We start from the raw sequence: 23,990 nt of genomic DNA on the forward strand, positions 1-23,990 counted from the left end.
TTTGGAAATGTGTTTAATTTGCAATATTTTTAATTAATAAAAACATTTTGAAATGTGCTGACCAGTCAGTTTGAAAGGCCTCTCGTCTAATGAGTCATTTAATACCCTGTTAAGAGGGAAATTGTATTATTACGGGTGGAATATTATTTGCATTCCGATTTTAGAAAGTTGCCTACTATTTTGGGTAGTATTTTTCATTACAATACAATTTTAAATATTATTAAAATTAAATGGAAAAAGCATAGAAAATATAAATGGGAATTATATTTGGTTGATAGAATAGTTTGCAGATTTATTTAGAATTGATGACCAAAAAGAGTACCCTCAAATAAGTATTTCCCTTAATTTTTGTTTTCCTGTTTGGCTGTTTAAGAGCGTTTCCTTTGTGGGGCAAAAAAAAAAAACTGGAATGTTGTTACCTGACTGTTGGGTGCCTCCTGATAATTGACTTGCATGCAAATTAATGTTTTTTGCGCCACACTCCAACGCCGGAGCTGGCTGTCTGACAAACAGTAAACACGGACAATGCATCGAGTCATTTTCATCAGCGCCGTGCTATACATAAATCCGTGCACCATCCATGTTTACTATATTTAAGGAAAAAACTCCAATTTGATGCAACAAAAATCACGGGGCTCTGGCAAATAAAGAAACATTTGTGTCAGCTTTCCACTCTTTTATTATTCCTCTTTTTTTTTCGCATTTTCCCGCTCTCAGTTTGCTTTTGTGGCCTTTCCACGCTATCGCCTGTTTGTTTTTGATGAGCCATCATCATCAGTGCATCTTATGCACTGCGCGGCACTCAACACTGCAAACAATTAAAAAATTGAAAAAGTGTGCGTAGTTAAAATAAATTAAATATTTTCGCTCACGACACTTTTTGCACGTGCGGCTGATGAGGAGATGATCTGACTGCGACAAGGATAATGGCGGTGACGTCGCAGCGATTGGTCATGTTTCGCGCGCTGTCCATCAGGTAAATTAAAAACGTTGCTACGGCAGAGCAATTAAATTAAGGCCTGGCTGGCGGTGAAAGCCAACCAAAATTTGATGAGCCAGTCAAAATGCAAATTTTTTGAAAAAACAATTTACAAGACAAACGCATCGTTTTTAATGAACGCGCGGGAAATAAAGGATGTCTGTTAAAGATACAAAGTAAATAGATTTATATTACCTTTTATACGATTTTTTTTAATTTTTTTTATATTTAAATATGTAGATTTTAAGGAAATTAAATAGATATCTATTCACCTTTACATCTGTTAAAAGGTATACATTTTGACATGTTCTACAAGCACTCGGCATTCTCCTATATAAAACACAGAAAATAAGGTAGGTCGCGGATCGAGAACCACATAGCTCCCCTCCTTGCACACCCACAATGAGCTGTGAATAGATGGCTAATAATAATCGAGCCATTCACTTCCTTATCGCATTCTGATAAATTACGTCCATATTTCATTAATTTATCAGCTAATTGGCCTGCTACTGCCAAGTGTTGGGAGTATTGAATCGAAGTTAAGTCTACTTCATCGACGCCAAGTTCCCTACACGTCTATATGGTATCATGCTCTCACCGCTCTCTCCCCCGATTCGCTAACATATAATCTCTTGTTGCTCAGTTTTTCTGCTGCAAAGGGAGGCACCGCGTTCGGTTTGCTTTGCGCCGCTTGTTTGTTTGCCAATTAGTTTTAATCGAAGAGCGCTCGCTGGCTCTCCGCTGGCCGGCGATTGTTTAAATTGCTTTTCTAATTAATGCGTCGGGCAAATATTTGTCAGTGCATGCGTTGCGATAAAAAGAAGCTCCGTGCTGAGGGTTGGGAGTCCAAGTTCTTGGCCCGCCTTGGCCACTGGGAATCTGATTCCTTGCCTTTCCGGCGGCGACGACGCGTGTTTTCCATTCGCTGTATTCCCTCGATTCGCGTGGTCGATTGCTTATAGCCGTATACAAGTATACACTTTTCTCTTTTTCGAGCTGTCACGTTTCTCTTCTTTGGCCGTCACTTTGACTCGAAACCGGGTGGCTACGTCATCATAGAGTTGCGTCACCAATCGCTCTTTATCGCCTCTCTTTGTCATCGGCTATTTGGCAGTCAGTTTCGTTTTGCTCCGCTCTTTGGACATGAGCGCCGACTTGGGTAAGCTCAATTTCGGGGTTTATTTTATTTTGAACTTGGCACTTAGCACTGGCAGTTTTCCAGTCTCACATTAGCCGCTAATTTACGAGTTTATGGTTAATCAATTAAATGCCACTTTCTGCTGAAGTGCCAATAAATAAGAATCGTGTGCGCATACCAGCGAACTGCCATAGCTCGAAAAGATTCCACAAAAAATATGTGATTTATACACATATTGGATTGCTGAACAAAATGAGTTTTTCAACGAAAACAAGAAAAAAATTAAATAAATATAAACTGCAATATGGATATTTTATGCTTTTCAGTGAGTTGATTGACATTCTCAAGCTTTGCCTTATTTTTAGGCTGAAATAAACAAAAATATTTAGTGAAGAGTATATTATATATTATTTATTAAAATAAACATTTTCTATGCTTGCTGATTTATTGCTGAATTTTCATTTAAGCTCGGGATCACAATAATGTTTCTATATTAGTTTTCGTACATTCTCAAAGGATGTTTTCAAATTAATAATATATTTCTGGCGTCCATTTCTCTTGAATGTAAAGAAAAAATAGCATTAGCCAATATAATAAATGCAGTAATTTCTGAGATAGTTTTCGCTTTTAACTCCCTCATAAAGTTACAGAGCTACTCCACAGATAAGAAAGAGACATAAACTTTTCGTAATGAAAACTTAAAGTTAATTCACGCTGTGCAAAGTGCAGAAGTTGGACTTGTGCAAATTAGCGCTAGGGCTGATTGGCTAACTAACGAGTACCCTTCCCACAGATATCCTGGACGTGGTGGCCGGCAGCGAGGGTCCGCCCTTACAGGCCTTTCGCAACAGCAACCCCTTCGACGAGTCCTTTCAGACTCCGGCTCAGCACGACTTGGATCTGGAGCGGGACAGAGGCCGGGATGCCAATCACACACCGCTGCAGCTACTGCGGCGGGCAAGCGAAACGGTTACCGCCAGCATTCTCGAGCCGGAGAAGGAGCACCTGCTGGGCGAGCGGCCGCAACCCCCACCTCGCTCCCACGGCACCCCGATGCCAATGTCGGGCGGCACGGAAGGTAAGTGATAAGTCTAATTGTGCGCCGTCGTCATGGTGAAGCGCAGAGATTTGTTCCGGAAATTCTTTCTATTTTCCTCCATCCTCTGACGCACACATTCCGCAAACCGGGACAGGGACAAAGCAAGCAGTATGAGGAGAATAGATGGAAAGCTGGAAAAAGACATCCGGCGGTACAGACAGTCAGCGCTTTGCGGGTCGGCCAAGCGAAGTGGCTGCGAAGTGCATACTTAATATATGTATTCGAGCATATATTCATAGTTTTTATATTCTAAGTTTGTTTCTATGCTGCCTGTTCTCTGAGCTGCTTTGATCTGATTGAGGCATTTGGCTTTTGAGTGAACGCACAAGCGGCGAAGGAACAAAGGCCAGCGAGTACTGGGCGTATACGTAATATTTTCTCATATTGAAGCCACTGGGGCTGTGATTGGAGTGGCCCTTGGTTCGCTGCTTCTGGAATTATTCAACATGGAGAGTCAGAAGTCATAGAGGTTATTAGTTTCGCTTGGGTCGAGTCCCTGCGAATGTTTTCGCAGGTGGTCGGTAGGGCTCTGTTTTTTCCCCGGTTATTATTGTTAAAGTCGCCGGAGCTGCAATTGTTTTGCATGTGTCTAAATATGAGTTTCTGCGCTGCATTACTGATTTTTTGGATGCCTAGCAGGATTCGTCTCTGGGCTATGGCCGCCATGGAATTTTCACACGAATAATGAGCCATTTTAGTTGCGCCCAAATACCCACAATCAGACAACTAACACAAATGCCAAATGCCCGGGGCTTTCGGGAAAGTATGTTTCCATGAATATGCATTAGCCCGGGCTCATTTCCTGTGCATTCATTTCGCTTTGCACTCGAGTTTCGCCCTCAGTGATTCTGACTCCGAATGAAACTCCCGCTGTAACTCCTATTTGGCTTTCTGGAAGTCATATTTAAATATTTGTGCTCTCCCGTTGCAGGCTGCAGCGGCTCGTTTATATTAAATAAATTCCATTTAAATGCAGCGTCTCGGGCGATTTCTCAAGCTCAACCTTGAATGGATGCTCACCCTTCACTCGGCTGCCAGCGACCACTTTTCATGTGTCGCTTCTGCTCCGGAGGACAGGCAGCGACATTTCTGTTAACTAAAGCCAGCATGATATACGTTTGGCACACAAGCATTCTCGGCTATTGACAAATGCAGGGCGTGTGTGCCATGAGTATTCTCAGTAGAAGCAGCTGAATTCGTATTCGCATTGCGCATTCGCCCCATGCGCCCGCCGAGCCGTGCTCAAGTCAGTTCATTACGTATACGCAGCGGGTGACATTTATAAATGCCAGCGCCGCCGTGAGTCAGCATAATGATTGCCAAATGAATGGGAAAATTTTAACTTGCACTCACTCCCGACGTCATTTGCATTGACGTTGATGAGTTTTGCCCAACAGCATTTCGCAGCTCGACGACAGTTCCTTTGACTGCAGGCAACTCAACTCTGAAGGATGTCGCACTTGCACTTGCTCCGTAGCTAATTACTAAAACTGCGCTTAATCGGAGCTCTGCATTCCGCCTTTGACCGTCTGTCAGACTGATATACTGGGGATTTGTTTATATGGCTTTTCATGTTCTTTGCCATTTTCAATTTGTCGTTTTATTTGCCAAGCGATGAATGCAGCTTGCTGAGCGCACGCTGACCTGCTTTCGACTTTTTCTATCTGCTCGGGCCCGGAACCCGGGGCCCGGGGCCCAAAGAGATTGCCAGTTTTCCCTGATTTGCGATGTATGAGCACTAAATTAGACGTGAATCGCTGGGGCGTGAGTTCGTCTTTGGGCAGGAAGTGCGTGACAACGGAATGAAATCTTAGCCAGCCAGCAGCTCACCCACTTTGCGCGGAAAGAAATTATTTTTTGAATTCAGTGCCATGCACTGGTTAACAGGAAAGCTGCAACTTGCAACTCGCAGCGCAATCCTGCCGAGCACACACGAGAAGGATGCGAAAAGCGGGCACGCTTTAGTAAACATAAATAAAATAAATGTGTGTTAGGTATGGGAAAAGTGAATTGATATTCGCAGCAGACACAGACAGGGACTCAGACTCTCAGACCCAGACAGGCGGAGAGCCGGGGAGCTTGAAACTCTTTGGTAGCAATAAAAAAATATATATAATAAGTAAATAAATAAATGAAGGAAACGCTGGGAGCAAAAGTCATCACCGTGTGCAATTTAGCGTTTAAACATATTGAAAAAGCAACTGACGTTCGCCTGTAAATAATGAATAGTTGAAGAACTGAAATAAATCACTGGAAGTACACACAAGCCGCCAGTGTAGTACATACCTCCCTCGAAGTGCATTCAAATAAAACCAATTTATGGCACTTTTTGCAGCAGTTCCACGCTGTAATAACAATCTAAATGTTAAGTGACAGTGAAAAACTTTTTCAACTTTGAGAAGTACAATAAATTCTCCATTGGACCCCAAAGAAGTTTCGCATGAAAACGGCAAATGTCTTGCCTGTCTCTCAGACTCTCCGAGCCTCGAACTTGTTTAGTTTTTGCGACAGCCTCGTCCGGAGTAGTCTTTGCCTCGATTCCAATTAACACCTCGGATTCGCACCCGTACGCAACTCATTTCCCGGGTCCTCCTCATATGACAACCGAGTGACAAAAACTTTTGTCCAGCTGCAGCCAGGATCTTTACTTGGGTATCCATGCCCACTATTTTTTTCGCACTACGTGGGAGCGGGTAGCCCAGTACCAGTGCCATAATTTGTGTGGAAACTTCTGCAGCAATTGAAAAGCGAATTTCTGGCCACCCAAGGAGCTGGCTGGCTGGCTGGGAAAAAACTTTTGCATTATTTTCGTGCCTGGTCACTTGAAAGTTGCAGAAAATATGACAAGATAAAATGCCAAAAAGTGCCACCAGCGATAGGAGGCGGAGCCAAGGCCGAGGGAGATGGAGGAGGAGCAGGACCAGGAGCAGGAGCAGAAGAATGGGGCAACTGCCAAAGGTAATAATCAATGGGGCGAGCTGCAGGTCCCGGCCAAAGGCAGTTCCAATGGCAGCAGCAAAGAAGCCTTAATGACCTGGCCAACTTGCAGTTCAAGTTGGCTCAACGCCGCTCCGCTGAGTGCAGCGCATGAATATGAAATATGAAATATCACAAAGAACAGGAGTGGAGTGGACTGGAGTGGAGGATAGTGGGAGGCCACCTTCGTGAAAGCGCCTTCTTACAATACTCGCCGTGGAGCGCTATCTCTGCCGACACCTTTGCACAATTTATGCACAATTTTTTCATTGCAGCGGCGGGAGCTGACAAAAAATAAAAGTGAGTTCCGCAAAAACTTTTAAATGAGGCACATAATTCAAAAATGTGGAGATGCAGCCGAAGAAATCTCGCTTCGCTTATCATTCCAGCCCGCCCATTCGCCCATCCTGAGCCTGGCAAGTTTCCTACGGCGGAGATATTTTAAATTAATTAGCAAAACTTAAATATTTGTTGTAGTTCAAACGCGAACTTCGCATTGAACTTGTAAATATTCAATAAGCTGGGAGCCATAATGAATTCATCTCAACTGAACCGCATCGAACCGAACCGAGCCGAGGGTTTGGCCCCGCTGAAATGGCAAATATTTGCCGGGCGTACATAAGTTTCTTGTTGGTTATGGCTAATTAATTGATAAGCAAATGCTCGTAATCATAATTGCGCCGCGGGCCAAACAAGTGTTTATGTTGGAAAACCCCGTGGGTCTGCGCTTCCCCAACTATTGCCGGAACCCAGGGATTCCTTGAATTACATTTCATTCAGCCGGTGGGAAGATTAATTGGGCATTTCTGAAGAAATGACAAAGAAGTCAGGCTTTAAAGGGAATATAGGCTTGTCTTAATTTTGTTGTCCAGACATTATTAAAAAACTATGATGTTTAAGTAAAACTAATTAAACCTATAAATATTATTCGTTGTGATTATCCATTAAATATACAAAGGCCTTTGGAAATTCCCATGTGGTTCTGAGTTTCAACAGTTAGCTCTGGAAGTATATATTTATTGTTAATATCTTGATCGGTCTCTGACAGCTCTTCGGATTAGCACCTCGAACGCGTCCGATTTTCAGTGCCAATTGTTGCTAATAATCCAATCATTTCCCAACGCCTTACATTAGCTCTCACTTTGCTCTCGCATCGGCTGTTCTCCAATTCGCCTGCTAATTTTAAATTATTAAACAAATATTTTATGTGTTTCGCTCGCGTGCCCACGAGAGATTCTCCGGCTGCCTACTAGATGTATGTTTTTTATTAGCATAAGATAAAAAATATAGATGCCGGAGCTTTCCGCGGAAAGTACTGGGAGCGTTGGGATCTCAGTAGGCCGCGGCCAGCGAATGCGATTAGTTCGTCATTAAATTTGTGCGGTTCGGTGCGGTAGGTCGCTGATAGAACGAATTCTGAAGATTATAATCATCTCTGAACGGAATATGCAACTCCAGTGTTGAGGTTTACGAGTGCTGTGGCTAACAAACTGATTAATTTATCCTCTGTCCAGGTAAAATTAAATTCCCCAACTCCAGTCTTAGTTCGCATTGTTCATTTCATTAGTGCTTAAACAATTTCGTTATTGTTTTAAAAGTAATAAGTAAAATATTTTGTTATAGCTGATTATTTTATATTTTCATTGCAATTTATATTGAAATGTAAATAAATGTATACTCTCAGTACCGACACAGCTTTTCTGTGTCCGTAAATATTTTGTTTGCCGGTTTTTTCAATAGCTTTTTTTTATAGCGTTATCTCTCTCAGACAGAGAATACGTATACACGAATCAGCTGTAGTTTTATTATTTTTATATATTTTGATGCCTGAGAAGGTCACATACATCAACGAATGGGTGTGTGAGCATGCTTGTCAATAGAAACATTTTCATTAAAGATGTGTGTATGGTATAAGCTTTTAATTTTGAAATGATTTTTAACTGGATATTGGGTATATTATTAGGCATAAAATTAAATAGTTAAGCAATATAATAAAGTTTTTACTGAAAAGGTTTTTTAATCAATAATAAAAGTGAAGTATTCCTGTTTCAGAATGTTATCTACCATACAATGTTCAAAATTAAATACCTAACAAATAAATTAAAGAGTTGTTTAAATATTATGAATTAAAATTATTTTATTATATTTACTACATTTGAAACGTAACGCAAAAACAAGATTGTTTTTCAATTCTTGAACCTTTTATTGTTGCAAGGATTACCAATAACAAAAACGTATAACTTAGCCAAAATAGTAATATAATTTATTTCACAATCTAATACAATTTTACAAGCATATTAAATTCTTCTTGAGGCTGTAATCTAGATATTTTTAGACTAGATTACGCACTGCCTGAGCTTCTTGGGCTGTGACAAAGCCCAGCAATTAGCATCGCCAATCAATTTGGGCGTGTGTGTCAAAGAGTCGCATGACGCTCTGAATCGCAATCACAATCGACACGTGATCGATGGACAGATACGCAAACAGGCAAGCTGGAACTAGAGTTCGAGCCGCAGCGGCGAGAATTGGCGCTAAATATTTGCGCACAATTAACACGTAGCCGGCGCAGCGGAGTGGTGACAAATGACAAGCAGATAGTCTTCTAAAATCGAATACAAACACGCCTGGCAGCTGGTAAAATAAAAAGAACCTATAGGCTTCCAAATCCCAATCCAATCGAATCAAATCAAGTGTTGATTGCACGGGCCACTCTGCATAATAATCGCAAGGTTGCGAGGAGATTGTGGATTGTCGTTATTAGAACGGCGCTTCATATGCAAATCGTAGTCTCCCCTCCAATTAGCCCCTCCAGTGGGAGGCGTCAATTGCCCAGAATGGCATGGTTCGCAACAAACCGGCATTAAGTGCGCTAATTATAAATGGAAATATTTATGTATTTCCTACTGTCTAGCAGCTCTAGCAATTTACCCCCGCCTTGCCCCGGTGACAAAAGTGTGAAGTTGTCGCGGCAACAATGAAGCCAATTATGGAGGCGACTGCCGGATCACGAGCACCTGTCGTCTGGAGGACCTCGTCCTGGCCCAGGCGCAAACATCTTCCTGCCGGCAGGCATCGGTGTCCTCGCCCTCGTCCTCGCCACGTCTTCCTCGACCTCTCCGCGCTCGTTCTGTGCAATCAACGGTTGTCAATCTTTGTTGCAATCTTCATTTCGCCAGCGTCGTCGACAGCGCCTTGAGTTCAGGGTGTGCAAGTGTCTCCGCTGCACTTAGCCGTTTAAACGATCCAACTGCTGTGCTGCGCCGGGCCTTCGTTATGCATGAGCTGCAAAAGTGGCGGACGGGATGGCTTATAAGCCCCGGGAAGACCTTGTTCATTTTGTTTTCATTTTTGGTGCACAGCCAAAATACAGGGCAGGGATTTTTTACAAGCAAAAATATCTTTAAAAGATTAATTAATTTTTAGATAGGTTAAGAAATATTGGTTAAGTATCTGTAAGCTCATATTTTAAAATTCTAAAAATGACCTTTATCTATTCCCCTTTTAGAAGAACTTCTCTGACTTACTTTTAGACTAAAAGTATACCTTTTTCGAATACCTTTTCCTCAGTGAACCTGACTCTGACATATCTATTAAGACATTTAAATCTGTTCGCCACTTACAGCTAAGCGCGGCAGACAGCAGCCAAATCAGAGGCAGCTGCAGCAGCAGCAGCAGCAACAGCAATTCAACAGCAGAGCTCTGGCGCCAGGTGACAGGATGACGCAAGGAGCTGGCAACGGCAACGGGAGCAGTGTGCCGCAGGGAACACAATCGCATGGCGACAACCTGCCCACTCCTCCGCTGCATACCAAATTAGACATACAGAGGATCCCGGAGGACGCAGGCGGCGGAGATGCTACACAAAACGCTGCAACAATAATTTTAACGCCGACATCATTAAATTTAACAAATACAACACAAAACGTTGCCGCCAACAATGCGGGCTCCGGCAACGGCTCCGGCTTGCCAACTCCGGGCGGAGTTCATGGCGACGAGTACAAAGGACCCCAGTGGTAAGTGAAAAGCTCATGTGGCCAGAACTCCGGCTCGATGGCATTGTGCGGATTTGTGCTTAACCCTTTGAATGCACTTCCGGCGGGACAGCAGCGCCGCCATTCACACTTGCATTGCACGCGTTTTTCGCATATCCGCTCGCCGCCTTTCGTTTTGTATTTTTGTATTTTGTATTTCTTTTGTGCGCCAACAATGTCCTTCTGGAAGTTGCCGCTGCACTAGGCAGCCGCGCGTGCTTCCGTTAGCGACGGGGCTGTGTTCGGTCCTGCTCCCAGCCAAATCCCATGTCCTCATGTCCCCTATCCCCCGACGTCTAGTCAGCAGTCGAGCCTGATTTCCCGTTTTTTATTTCTCTCTTCTTTTTTGTTTTGCTCATTTTTGGCTGCGACACTTACTTTAATAGCTGGCGAAATGCCTTTCTGGCTGCAGGCGTTTATTCTCGTTGTTTACAACCACGCGGCGTATGAGTTACAGTGTTACGTATCCGACCCGTGGGTGTTTCCATTGTGCTCCTTCAGCGGGTAGATGCCTTCCTTACTTGGATATCTTCAGCAGCAGGGCGAAGAAACTGTAGGCATTGTTGATAGTCTGCCAAAAATAAGTTCATAAGTTAGTGTGCGAGCACAATTTAAATATCTTAAATGCTTGTATTTAAGTTTTTAAAAGTTATCTTTCAATTTGATTCAAAGTTCGAAATTATAATAAGGACTAAAAATTCAATAACAACCTGATAAGAGAGCTGACTAAATCATTTATAACGTTCACCTTTACGAAGATGGGCAATCCGATTTCGAAGAAGACCCCTGCCCGCACCTTTACCGGTCGCTTGAGGAACTCCATGTAGCAGTTGAGCAGCTTGCGAGTGCCCACGGAGTACTCCAGCCAGTTGGTGCCGAAGACGCTGTTGGTCAGGGCGTTGGCATGGAAGGTCAGCTCGTTGCCGTAGTAGCAGGGCAGGAAGATCTGGACGATCATCACGGCCACGAACTGCACGGTGGTGAGGAAGAGCCCAGGGCGTTGCTTGAAGCCCATGTGCACCAGCCGATAGGCGCTGAAGCAGATGATGAAGGCGCTTAAAACCACCTGCGACAGGACGTATGGGGAAACCAGCAGCTCGCACTCTCTAGTCAGCCGGCGGACCTTGGCGTGCATCCGAAAGAGTCGGTGCAGCTCCGGTTTGGCCTGCTGCTCGGGGACATCTTGCAGGGCCTGCAGCCGGAGGCTCATCAGACGGAAGAGCGAGGCGATCTGAAACATGAAGTAGCAGCCGAGGGTGTCGAGGAGACTGTTGGACAGGCAGCAGAGTGTCATGGCCACCACGTTGTAGCCCCAGGCGTACATGTAACGCTCCTCATTGCGCCACTCGAAGGGCACGTAATAGGCGAAGGGAAGCTCGTATTCTTCCTGGAAGAACACGCTGACATAACCCATTACGGCCACAAAGAGACTGCCTCCGATAAAGCCGTAGAATATGCGCTGAAAATCCTTTTGGTTCCGCTGCCAGAATTGGATTTCTTCGGAATTACGCAGACTGTAGGCAGCATCATTCTGTAGTTCATCCAAAAAGTGAGCTGCCTTATCGCGTCGGTACCAAATGTTCAAGAGCTTGGTGACCAGTGCCAGCTCGGTTATGGACATATACAGAACCTGGCCGGCCTCCTCAAAGTCCGCGGAGGTAATGGCCTCGTACCACATCAGGGCAATATACGTAAACGTCAGCGGCAGGTGCAGTACAAAGGGATAAATGCGCATTATCCAGGACAAAAGGCCACCTCCCTGCTCGCTTTTCCACTTAATGAGTCCCGTCCAGCGCTGGACCACAATTAGGAAGTTGATTGCAGATAGGCGATCCGTAGACTCCATTTCAGTAACTCAAATTTACTTTACTTTACAAAGGAAAAACCCAGAGTTTTCCGGCTTATATAACCCCTGGGGATTTCAAAGTATTCGTAGGTCACCTTGGGGACACGCCTCTGATTGAGGCTGAACTAGGGCCGTGTTATTTCACCTCTTTCCAGTGGAACTTACAATTTCAGTTCTAGTTCATGGATATCACAGGAAGAATGAGCTAGTGATATATCCTTCATTGGGAAAGTAAGGCATAAATGTAAGTGATTTCCTTGACTTTTGTGGAACCGGTTCTTTTTGTGAGCTTAGTTCCTGCGCTTTTCCGTCCCTGATTGGTTTCGGTAATCAGTCAAAATATTTATACAATTAATGAGTAGGAGCAATTACAATAATTAGCTTGCTGACATAAGTATCCTGTTAATTGCTGGCCCTCTCTAAAAGTGTAAGTCACGCAATTGAAAACGGAGATGACTGGGGGAAATAATCCCATACCAGACTTCAAGTTTGGGATTTTCAAGTCAGTGCATCGAGAGCTGTGCAGCAGTGAACAGGTTTGTATTTAAGAATTCCCAGAAAAGGTGCTTAAATTATTTTTTGTAGGACCCTTTTCGAGTTTGGAATTCATCCTTACATTCAGATTCTAATATGAATCGCACTAAACTGCAAATGAATTCACAATGCAAAGAGTTTAGAAATTATTTTTTGGGCTTACATTAAAAATTATATCAAGGATACAAAAGACTCTTTTGAATTACTAAAATATATACTAAAAAATAGTAATATAATTGAAAAAGAAAGGAAGCTGGCTTTGGTAAGCCGGTCCATGGGTTTGCACTGGAAATTAATATTAACTAAGCCAAAAATGTATTCATTTGAAATCGGAAAACTTTACAGTGTAAATTGGCAATACATTTTGTTGATATTTTAAAAGCAACCTATTGAATTAAAAGTTTTTAGGCTTTGCATTGCTTAGGTTTAAAAAAAGGTAGCCTTGTCATATGATTCCGATAAGTATAGTTTAAATTAATTAAATAAAAATTAAAATAAATTAAGTTATGCATATAAATATATTCAAATAAAATGTCATATTAAAAACATAGTTTTTCGGACAAAAGTAATTGCATTTAAAAGTAGTTATCGATGTTTTATTTATTACAAAATGTATTATTTTTTTTAATAATTTATTAAATAATTCAAGTGATCTGCCTGGCTCACTTCGAGACATTGAGTAGCAGGGCAAAGAAACTGTAGGCATTGTTGATGGTCTGCAGGTAAAAAAAAATGTAATAACAATAATCATCACAGCAAGAATACAAAAACAGAAACCTTGACGAAAATAGGCAATCCAACGGCAAAGAAGTTTCCGGCTCGGATGGTTACCGGCCTTTTTAGGTGCTCCATGTAGGCATTCAGCAGCTTGCGAATCGGTACTCCACACTGCAGCCAGTTGGTGTGATAGACCTCGTTGGTCAGCTGGTGGGCATGGACGGTTATTTCATTTCCATAATAGCAAGGTAGATAAATCTGTAGGATCATCACGCTGAGGAACTGCAGCATGGCCACGAACTGGCCGGGATTGTCCCGGATTCCCACGTGCTGTAGACGATATCCACTAAAGCAGATTATCAGAGCACTTAGAATGATCTGTGACAGAATGTAGGGTGACACTATTTTCTGGCAGATCACGGTTAGCCTATAAAGATTAGAACAAGTTAAGTTAAGGAAAAATCCTTGTTAAATTATGAATTAACCTTCGCATACTCTGATGCAGCCTAAAGATGCAACGCAACTCGCGTCCAAAACAAGCCTCATCCTTTATATTATTAAGAGCTCTCAATCGTAGACCCAGCAGGCGGTACAATAGGGATATGTGGAACAGGAAGTAGCAGCCCAGTGTGTCCAGGGTTATGTTGGAGATACAGGTGAGGGTCATGCCCGCCATGTCGTAACCATAGGCGAACCAATAACCCTTTTCGTTCCGCCACTCGAAGGGCACGTAGTAGGCGAAGGGCAGCTCGTACTCCTTGAGGAACAGTACCCCCGCGCAAGCACTGTAGACCACTCCCAGGCTAATCAGTATGTAGATGTAGAAAAACCACTTGAAATAGCGCTGCTCCCGTCGCCAGAAATCCAGCTCCTCCTTCCCGCGAAGTTGATAGTCCGGGCCGTGTTTGAGCTCTTGCATTAGCTGCCAAGCCTCAGAGCGGTGGTGCCATATGCTCAGGATCTTCACCACCAGCGCCATTTCCGTGATGGACATGTAGAGCACCTGACCGGCCTGCTCCAGGTTGCTGGAGATGAAGGCCTCTAGCCACATGAGTCCGATGAAGGTGAAGGTTATGGGCAGATGCAGCAGGAAGCGGTAGTTGCGCTTCACGAAACCCGAGATGGTCCATTGCTCTCCTTCTCTCAGCGACCAGGGCCAGAGGCCGAATAGCTGCATGACCCTGAGAATCAGGTGCATAGACTCGGTCCGATCCTTGTGGCTTTCCATTGGTCCTCTTCCTGGTTGAGTTTCCTCTGTTCAGGCTGCTTTTATACCTTCAAGTGGGCTTCGTAATTATCGGCAATTATGTGTGCATAACTTAGACACACGAAACTCTTGCTATAATCGTTCTGGCCATAATACTTTTCAGTTTATTCACCATCTCGTGGTCAGTTGGTCAACTGTATTCTACTTCTTTCAGGTGGCGTTACTTGGTTCGGCACTGGGTGAACACTTCTGAGCATGTGGCTCTGCTGGCCATTTTCCTGGGACTCTGGGCCATGGCCTGGGTCCTGCTGCCGGACTTCTCAGAGCCGCAGACAGTCATCATGCGCATTGCATTCCTCTTCGTGGGCGCCCAGATCTCTGGCATCCTGGTGACCTTCATCCACCTGCCCGACATGCTGGGCATGCTCTTCTTCGGAGTCCTCTACACCAATCTGGGCTTCGCCAATTTCCAGGGCTATCAGCGCTTTGAGCTGTTTTTGAGGTAAGAAGAAGGAGTATTTAATGAAGAGACTGGTAATTCAATTTTCCCTAATTAACAGGGAAATGGCCCTGATCAACATCATGCTCCTGGCTGGTCTGGGACTGGACGGGGACGCCTTTAAGCGTCTGTGGTTCATGATACTCCGCCTGACCCTGCTGCCCACAATAGTCGAGGTGGCGGTCATTGCCGGACTGGCCTACCTCACCCTCTCAATGCCCTGGCTGTGGGGCATAGCTTTGGGGTGAGTGAAGATAATATATTTTAGCAAGGACCTGGTGCAATGTTAACTTTACAGTCTGGTCATAACCGCCGTCTCCCCGAATGTGGTCGTCACCGTAATGCTCAAGTTGAAGGAGGATCGCCTGGGCCTCAACAGCGGCATCCACACGCTCATCTACGCCATGACCACATGCAACGATGTGGTGGCCATCTTCATGTTCGGCGTGATAATCAGCGTAATATTTTCCACGAGTGCGTGCCACCCGCCGCGCCTTGAAAGCAGACTTGACTAAGCCCCATCCCAATCCCTTCGATTTCCACTCTGTCTTGCAGCCTCGCTCACACAACAAGTGCTGCAGGGACCCATTGGCATCGGGATTGGACTCGTTTTTGGCTATCTCTACGGCACTATGCTCCAGTACTTGCCGTCCCGCAACGCGGTAAGCATTCCGGCCAGACAAAGGCGCGGACCCAGACGCAGCTCGTCCTCGTTCGCGTCGTGGAGCTGCACTTAAAATGCACATTCAGTGAACACTTAGACACTCAATCAGCGCATTTAATGATGCAAAACGCGCGCAAGTCCCAAGTGGCAGGAGGGTGGTGGCGGGCGGTGCTCTGTGCCATATGTACAGGCCGCAGTAGACGACTGCACTGAGCAAAAATGTCCTCAAAAATCAGGAATATTTTACAGAATCGTATATGGTTCATAAAAGAAATAGGATTTTTTGTTATAAATACAAAATAAATAGGGTTTAGTTTATTGCAAGTTAAAGAACATAGAGGTAAAGAATTTCTTTAGAGCAAAGATTTCATAATTTAGATGTTAGTTTTTCGCCAAGTGTCGCATCCCTTCTCTCCAGGCCGTCCAAGCGATTGTTTGTGTGGGTGCATTTTGCATAAAAAGACACTTACATGCACAACGACTACAACGACGACGGAGCTGGCGACATTTGCGACGACAGTTACTGCCAGCATCTATGTGAAGTTATGCCGGGACGACGGGATGCCAGGATGCCAGGATGCCGGGGACATCGAGGCAGTGCAGCCGCAGCGAGAGCCACAAAACTCATTGCCGCAACTTACACCGCTAATGGCGCGCATAATCAAACGCCATGGGTGGTGCACTGAATGCGCTGCAGTGCCACCCACCACCCACCACCCACCACCCACCAGGCACCAGCTACCATTACTCCCCCTCACACACACATCGGCTTCTCATAACTTTTGTTTTCTGCAAGTCGCGCTCGCCTTTGCCATCGTCAAGTGGCATCCACATCCGCATCCACGCATGTACAAAAATTTCACGCTGAGCGTCGTTGAAGTTGCGCCACTTGCATCCAGCCCTGGCCTTCCCAAAACCACCCCGTGTAAGACACACACACAGTCACAGCTTGGGGCTATTCACAGTGCGCTGTCAGCATCAAAGGGGGGCGCTGTCATCAGGCCTCGTTTCGGGCCGCAGCTTCTTTTCGCATGTCATTGCAACCGCCTTTATTTTATTATTATTACGCAGTCTCTTGTAATTTTGCATTCAGCGTCACCTTCGCCACTTATTTCACTGGCGCTCGCTAACAGTATTTTTCAATAAGATATTCGCGGAAAACTTTGCTAGGCTCCGACAACGGAACTTATCGCTAGAAAAGTGGAAAATTAAAAGTCCTAGCGAGACGGAAAAGTTCAGGTTCCCCTTAAATAAAGACCGGTCAACTAATGAAGCTAAATCGAAACCAATTTTATGCAATTTTATTGAGAGCAGCAGCTTCAACTTAACACAAAACCCCTCGACAAAGGACAGAGCGTAAACTGAAGCAATTTGCGGTGCTGCTAGGTAACTAAGGAAATCACCGGGAAAATTAAAAGATCTCAATCAGAAATTCAACACCAGCCACAAGAACTGACAGCTTGACACTGCAGCCGGTTAGTTACAAAATATCTAAATATTCCCGTGAGAGAAAACATTGTCGCAAGCCAGATTTATCAGATCTAAATCGGTGTAGATAGAAGTCATTTTGGTAAAATTTTTGAGCTCGGAAAAAATTTTGGTAAGCAAACAAAAGCAGACCGACAGGACGACAGCTTTTCTTCTTTTTTTTTGTGAACAGACTGCAGCCCACGTTGCGTATACGCAACCTGACCACACCAAACACAAACAATGGACGGAGACGGGATAAAAAAGCGAACCAGTTTCCATCACAGTTTTGTAAAGTGATTTTGTTTTTTTTCCCCTCCTTTTTTCATGTTGTTTTTTTCCGACTACATGCCTAACTCACCTGTTATGGCATTCACTCTCTTCATATCTGTCTTGTGCTCATCCTTGCAGACCTACGCCAATGGGCTGCGCTTCGTCCTGACCATCTTGGGAGGCACCATAGCCGTGATGGGCAGCCGCGTCATTGGCTATACGTCGGCCGGCGCCCTGGGTTGCGTAACGACAGCCTTTATTGCAAGGATTGGCTGGAGGCGGGAGGAGAGCAAGCTGACACCACAGCAGCTGCAGGCCCAGCAAATTGTAAGTATTCAAGCACTGCTAAAAATAATGCAATAAATTTCATTCTTCTGGCTTTAAACTAGACTTCTGTATATATTATTTTGTAGTTGTTTTTAGAAGTCGTAATCTTCAGTTACTCTGATTACTGATGCATTAGTTAACTCAGTTAAAGGGGGACATAATTATTTTTTCCCGTGAACAGCAGTGCGTTGAATTTGCCTTCACCTTGGCGTTTCTGAGTGCTTTTGGGGCATTGAGCCCACCCGCTCTTTTTCTGACTTGTTTGGGTTTGGGTCAAGAAAAATGCTCACTGGCAATAGTACCATTTTTTATGTCTGCTTTTCTTTGGAGCGGCTGCAGCTATAAAAAGCGCCTGTATGTGCGGGATTTTTGCTAGGTAATTTGTGACATCACGTCCTTGTCCCATGTCAGAGTCGACTGCTGGTCCTCGATTTGTTTCGAGCAAGTGTTTTTCTTTGGCTCTCTCCATTTACCGTTTACCTTTTACCTTAAACTTTTAACCCAGATGCTGGGCGAGCACTCGATTTCCAAGGCAACGCTCCGCACCGAAAGCCGATTGGCGAATTGGCTTTCTGGGCAGCTCTTGCGCTGTGTCTTGGCCAGTTGATTTAAATGGTCCTTGGGCGGTGGAAGCTGAGGAAAACATGACGAGAACGCACGGATCTAATAACAAACCATTGATTTCTCTTGCAGGCAAGTGTGCCCAAGCGCCTGGACCTCCTGTGGAAGTTCCTCAAGCCCGTCTCCTTCGCCCTCATCGGCAAGGAAATTAATTTCAACGTGCTGGAGGGCCATGTAATCGGTTATGGGGCCTTGTTGGTGCTCGTCGGAAGTTTGGTAATTAAAATGGCCGCCGGAGTCGGGCGCCTGCAACCGGAGGTGGTGCAGCGCTCGCCCGGCCACTTATTTAATTTCTTTCGGTTCCCATTCAGTTTGTGTCGGGAATACTCCGCCAAGCCACGGGTCCCCAAGGCTCTGAGCCAGCCCTTGCCGATCCCCTCCCAGTCCCGTTCTATGGAAACAAAGAGCGAGTACAAAATCCGGGAGTGGCTGAGGAAGGGGATGGGAATGGGGCCAAAACCGAAATGAAAATGTTCTGGCACCGCAATGCAAATGTTACCTGCACACACAACTGAATACGGAAAACCGAGGGGCAGAAAAAAAAGCAGCAGCCCGAGATGACCACTTTCTTGTTCTTGTTTTCAGTTTCGCTTGGCTTTTGCATATTTATCCACATATGGCGGAAATCTGTCGAGAAAGGAACGTGCCTACATTACAATTTCCGGTTTTCCCAAAGCAACTGTCCAAGTAAGTTTCCCGTTCCGCGTGTCATGTTGTTGCGGTTGTCCCGTGCCCCCGCTCCTGCCTCGCTCCCTCAATTTTCCCTTGCTATTTCCCATTTCCCATCCTTTGTCTCCTGGCCTGGTGGCGCTTTTTATTTCATTGCCGGCCATTTCACTCTCTTGCCACTGGCAGCCTGGCAACCCGGCAGCCCTGCAGCTCGGCCGTCCGTCGTCCTGGCCGCTGTCCTGGTGTTTTCCATGCTTAAGTTATACACGTATTTGCAGGTCATGTTCTCTTGGCCAGAGTCATCGCCGCCGAAGCTGCCACTGCTGCAGTTGGCATGGCATCCCTTTTGTTTGCAGTTTAACCGCAAACGGACATTTTGTTTATGTCGCCTGGCCAGGAGTGTGTGAGCGCCTGGCGAGTGTGTCGGTGTGCGTCTGTGGTTGCCAGAAATTTAAATGTTCCGCTGGCTTACTTATTCGCCATCCTGTCTTGTTGCCCAGGGGAAAAAAAAGAGAATACTGTGGCGGAGGTCACATGTGTGGCTGCTAAACTTTTCCCTAATATGCGCCGCATATTTCATTGTCCCCTTTTTGTACTGATTTAATTAAAATTGTACAGCACAAACCGTGCATAAGCTGGTCTTTGCGCATATCACTCATACGCAGCGGTGACCGGCGCTTTATATGAGCCATCTAACCGGAGCAACTCCCATCTTTTCAGGCTGCCCTCGGCCCGGTGGCTTTGGACTTGGCCCGAGCTGCTACCACGGCCAACAACGATCAGCTGGCACTGGCCAGCAATGTCCTCATCATCTCGGTGCTGGCGATTATCTTCACAGCTCCATTGGGCGCCATACTCATGCTACGCCTCGCTCCTCACTGGCTCAAGCACGGCGATGCCGTGGAAGCAGTGGACTCCCCGACCACGCCCACGCCAACGGCCACGGGCCAGGTTAGCGCATTCAAGAGGACATAGCAGCTGGAGGAGTGACCCTAAGGATCTGGTGCTGACCCTTCGTCGAAAGTTGTAATCCAAATGTGCCGATGCCGCACTTAGCTAGCAATCCTCTCAGTACTTATACTTATGTGTACTTAGTCGCATTCGGTAAAACGCAGTGCAAATAAAAGTAACTGCTTAAAGTTACCAGCTTTTGTTTCGTTTTACTGGAAGCAGACACCGAATAGGTGCTACAATTTAAGGTAATTTGGGCAAAGAAACTCTATACATTTTTTGCATGAATATACATTTTTCAAAAACTAGCACAGAGATGCTTTCCGAATTAAATTTGAAGCTTTCTTGCTCGAGTTAAAATATTTTTAAACTTTGATGTAATATAGAAAAATATCGATTTAAGGACAGCCGATTCCCCATTAAAATCCCAACATATTTATATTAAATTATTTAGTATTTTATGATACATTTTTAATATTTTTGTCGGCTTTTAAATCCAATTACAAACGTTAGGGGTATATAAACTTCGGCTTAGCGAAGTTGGCTTTTTAAAATGAGGTAAGGTCTTAAATTTCTTTTCCATTCCAGCCATACCCGAGGTACCTTTTTTATTGGGCTAATTTCTCAGTTATTTGCTTACTTGTCCCCCAATTTCGGCGAATTAACAAAGTTTAGTCTTAATCCTGAAGGACTAGCACCCCAAAAGGCCAACTTGAAAAAGTGTCCCGCAATCTGAGCGAGGGATTTTATTGTTTTTCCCTGACACTTTTGGAAAAGAAAAGCTTTTTCGGCACCTAATTATGACGGGATCTGTGTTAATCCCAGGCTGGAGCCTTTGCTAATTGATTTTATAATTAATTTTGGGGGCTTTAAACGCCGGAGTCGGATTCTTGCGTCATGTCAAATCAATCCGAATTAATGATTGACAATTGAACAAGCTGTTACTGCGAGTTAGGGCCACTCAAAGGCTTTCATCCACCATTCGGCAAGTTGGTCAAGTATATAAATGAAGCCGAAATGATTTTGTTATTTTCAAAGAGCTCCATAGTCTTCCTTTTCCCATTTTCGAACTCTCTCTCTCTCTTTGACGTATTTTTACGCCTGCTGCTTTTGTGGCAGGAGGAGAGCTTCGCTTCGAGCTGGAAAAAAACATGACCTAGAGCAAAAACACAAAATAATGGCTAAGAGAAGAATGTCATTTAATTGAAAAGTGATTGTGGGGCCAACCAAGGAGTTTTTCACCATCCTACTACCAACGTTGTTGCCGAGCAGCTGCAGCATTTGCAATGCAAAAGGCTTAGAATGAACTTGATGTCCTGGCTGGTCGCCTTTGATGCTCTCGTTGCCTTGGTTCCTCCTGCTCGCATGACAGTCGTTGGTGCAGTGAAAAGCGTGATATGTTAATTACTGATTGGAGAGGGTTTTTATTAAAAAATATGTAACCTTTAATGGTAAAGATTGGTAAGAAAAAACGAGAAACTCGTGTCAAAATTATTTAAAAACCATGACTATTACATCATTCTATAGCCTAGCTATTTATACAAATTACTTACAGTGATGGGTGGGCATTAAATAAATTCTATTTATATCTTTTAATTATGTTGCTGATTATCAGCTCTAAAAGTTCTACGGTATTTCGCCCTGTGTAATAGCTAAGCTTCATCTGTGGCCCGGTTGAGTGAATGCTGAAAGGAATGAAATTAATAGACGGCAAAAGCGGACAGAGAGCGAAGAGAAAAACTTATCATTTTTATTATCTGGCAGCTGCGCATATTTATACCCTGCATGCTCCCTCTCTTTCCCAATCCCTGATCCCGGCTCTGTGGCCTTTCTGCCGCTCAGAAAAGAGTTGAAATTGAAGGTAAATTAGTGTTATTAAAATGGCTGCACAAAAATAATTGCGCAACTAAATGAAAATTTTAATGAAAATTCTTTGGTTTATTTTCTATTTGCCTTTACCCGCAACCTACTCTTTTTTTTGTCTCATTTTTTATTTGTACCTTTGCCTTTTCATTTGCATTTGCCCGAGCTCTCTGTTATTAGTTGCATTGTTTTCGCAGTTGATGTCCGTGCAATTAGCATAATGCAAAAAGCATCTGCGCTGCCAGGAACGGAGGACGGAGAACGGCAACGGATTTTAACTTGACCTGGAAGCCGCAAGAGAAATATAATGAAGTGCGTAGCCGGATTTCCATTTCGCAAATACCCAGCGATTGAGTTATGTTCGCATCGCATGCGGCCTGGCGCATCAATTATGCTGCCACCGGCATAATCCTTCAAAACTCATTGCTCTTATCGGGGCCATTGAAATGCCAGCGGCCATAGATCAACCTTATCAGCGCAGCCAAAGCATTTTCCTGTGCCAAATAAATTCCAGCAGTTTATTATTCTAATTCGCATGCCGAATTCCGGCAGAAAAAGAACGCCAGGCACGTCACCACCTGGCCACCCAGCTTGCCACCCACACACGAAAAATACGGAGAAACCACCCACAGACAGCCAACCGATACGGCGAGCAAGGAGTTGTGCGAGTGGGAAACGAAACGAAATCAAATCAAAAAGTTCGCAAAAATGCCAAACCAACAGAAATTAAGTTATAAAATTTTAAGGACTATGCGCAGTTTAATTTCCAAATGCCATGCCACCACCCATTGCCCCACTGCCCAAAGACACACAGGTGGATGACTCTCCCCGGGCTCACTGGGACTAGCAGCTCGAGGACTCGAGGGCTGGCTGGGCGAAAGCGTATTGTGGTTTTTGTTATGCGCCGATTACCATAAAAACAAGCTAAAGAAAGTTGCGTCCTCCTCGCCAGGCATCGCATTGCCTTTTGCCTTTCCCTTGACGTCGCGTCGTCGGAAACGGAAATCAAGAAAACAAAAAGAATGAACCCAAATGAAGTCAAACCTGGCGCCCGCTCCTTCAGTTAATAAAGTTAGTTGCGTTTGCCTTGACGGCGAAAGTTTTGAGTTATAAGCGCGCAAATTATGGCTTACAACAAAGCCAGCCAGCCATCCAGCCAGCCGGCAAAAAACAGCCAACAATGCCGAACAAAGGAAAACAATTAACATGACGAAGACACATAAAATTTCCACTTCCAGTCCTGCCTCAGTTGTAGTTGTTGGGTGCGTCGAATTAGCAGTTGTATTTGCTGGCTCGAAATGTGCGTCAATCACGTGATGGGACCCGCCCTCAGTCCTCGGAAAATCCCCGAAAATTTCCACCTCCCAAGCGACTCTTGTCTGCGTCTTGTTGTTTTGTTAATTTTAATACATGTACTTTTTATCGCTCGGCATTCCGCGGCAAGCTGCTGGCTGAATTAAGCCATTTGTTAGCTGTATCTGTGGCTAAGCTCTGGCAGCTCCGCCCTCCCTCTCACCTAGAGGAGGAGGAGGACGAGGCTATCAATGCCAGTGCCGGGTTTCGGGCTACAGGTCACAGCACATCACAGTTATTTTCGTGTAAATGGCATATTTTTTATGGCTTGTCGCTGGCGTCTTGTTCCTCGCGCTGTAATTAGACAAAATTGTTGGCTGCCACGACTCCGCCCAACTCCACGCCCACCAAAAAGTAACCCCAGCTCCCATTTCACCAGTTCACGATTGTTCATTCAGTCCTCGATTCCGCCACTCGCTGTGGAGTCTCTGGGCCGCCGTTGCACAGTGGTTGCGCCCATAGGCCAAAAATAAAAAAATTTATTACAACAAAAATGTACGAAAAGTAAACAGATCGTCTCTTAAATATCCAAACTTCTTTGTGGCATACCAGATTTTTTTTTAAATCTAACAGGACTTTCTAAAAATTAAATTAAAGATGTGAAGATGTATTCATTTGCAAGGCGTAGCTACGCGCATCGCGAGTGTTTCACAACCAAACCGAACTTTGAAGTGGTCCGAATTAATATTACGTGTCCAAATTAATATTTTTTGTAATGGATTTTGAAGTTCAAGGTATTTTCTATAAAATGAGATATAATTTAATATATTAAAAAT

General features: G+C 44.5%; 2 protein-coding genes across 5 annotated transcripts; one reads left to right on the forward strand and one right to left on the reverse strand.

The window, feature by feature from the left end:
• The first annotated feature begins 1,716 nt into the window (after positions 1-1,716).
• On the forward strand, positions 1,717-20,190 carry Nha2 (Na[+]/H[+] hydrogen antiporter 2). Of its 4 annotated transcripts, none has more exons than XM_070287103.1 (11): positions 1,717-2,138; positions 2,911-3,195; positions 9,815-10,205; positions 14,742-15,029; positions 15,088-15,270; positions 15,325-15,500; positions 15,582-15,688; positions 17,569-17,757; positions 18,451-18,594; positions 18,964-19,065; positions 19,768-20,190. In XM_070287103.1, the coding sequence occupies exons 1-11, from the start codon at positions 2,123-2,125 to the stop codon at positions 20,020-20,022; spliced, it is 2,136 nt and encodes a 711-aa protein (XP_070143204.1). In that variant the 5' UTR covers positions 1,717-2,122; the 3' UTR covers positions 20,023-20,190. The 4 variants fall into 4 exon arrangements, with proteins under 4 accessions (XP_070143204.1, XP_070143205.1, XP_070143203.1 ...); XM_070287102.1 differs by lacking the exon at positions 1,717-2,138 and adding an exon at positions 2,402-2,442; XM_070287104.1 differs by lacking the exon at positions 2,911-3,195 and having other exon boundaries at positions 1,718-2,138.
• Positions 10,201-14,548, reverse strand: Or94a (Odorant receptor 94a). Its single transcript, XM_017165245.2, has 5 exons — positions 13,806-14,548; positions 13,381-13,747; positions 13,278-13,319; positions 10,972-12,063; positions 10,201-10,794 (listed from the first exon to the last, which is right to left on the reverse strand). The coding sequence occupies exons 1-5, from the start codon at positions 14,546-14,548 to the stop codon at positions 10,741-10,743; spliced, it is 2,298 nt and encodes a 765-aa protein (XP_017020734.2). The 3' UTR covers positions 10,201-10,740.
• Positions 20,191-23,990: the final 3,800 nt, after the last annotated feature.

This window comes from Drosophila kikkawai, chromosome 3R, assembly GCF_030179895.1.
Source record: "Drosophila kikkawai strain 14028-0561.14 chromosome 3R, DkikHiC1v2, whole genome shotgun sequence".
In the NCBI taxonomy this organism is placed as follows: domain Eukaryota; kingdom Metazoa; phylum Arthropoda; class Insecta; order Diptera; family Drosophilidae; genus Drosophila; species Drosophila kikkawai.

Coding starts and splice junctions, on each gene's coding strand:
- Nha2 (XM_070287103.1), top strand. Junction 17,758..18,450: donor AGCTGCAGGCCCAGCAAATT/GTAAGTATTCAA, acceptor TTTCTCTTGCAG/GCAAGTGTGCCCAAGCGCCT. Junction 19,066..19,767: donor TTCCCAAAGCAACTGTCCAA/GTAAGTTTCCCG, acceptor CCATCTTTTCAG/GCTGCCCTCGGCCCGGTGGC.
- Or94a (XM_017165245.2), bottom strand. CDS start 14,548: ATGGAAAGCCACAAGGATCGGACCGAGTCTATGCACCTGATTCTCAGG. Junction 13,748..13,805: donor CTGCATCAGAGTATGCGAAG/GTTAATTCATAA, acceptor TAATCTTTATAG/GCTAACCGTGATCTGCCAGA. Junction 13,320..13,380: donor GATTGCCTATTTTCGTCAAG/GTTTCTGTTTTT, acceptor TTTTACCTGCAG/ACCATCAACAATGCCTACAG.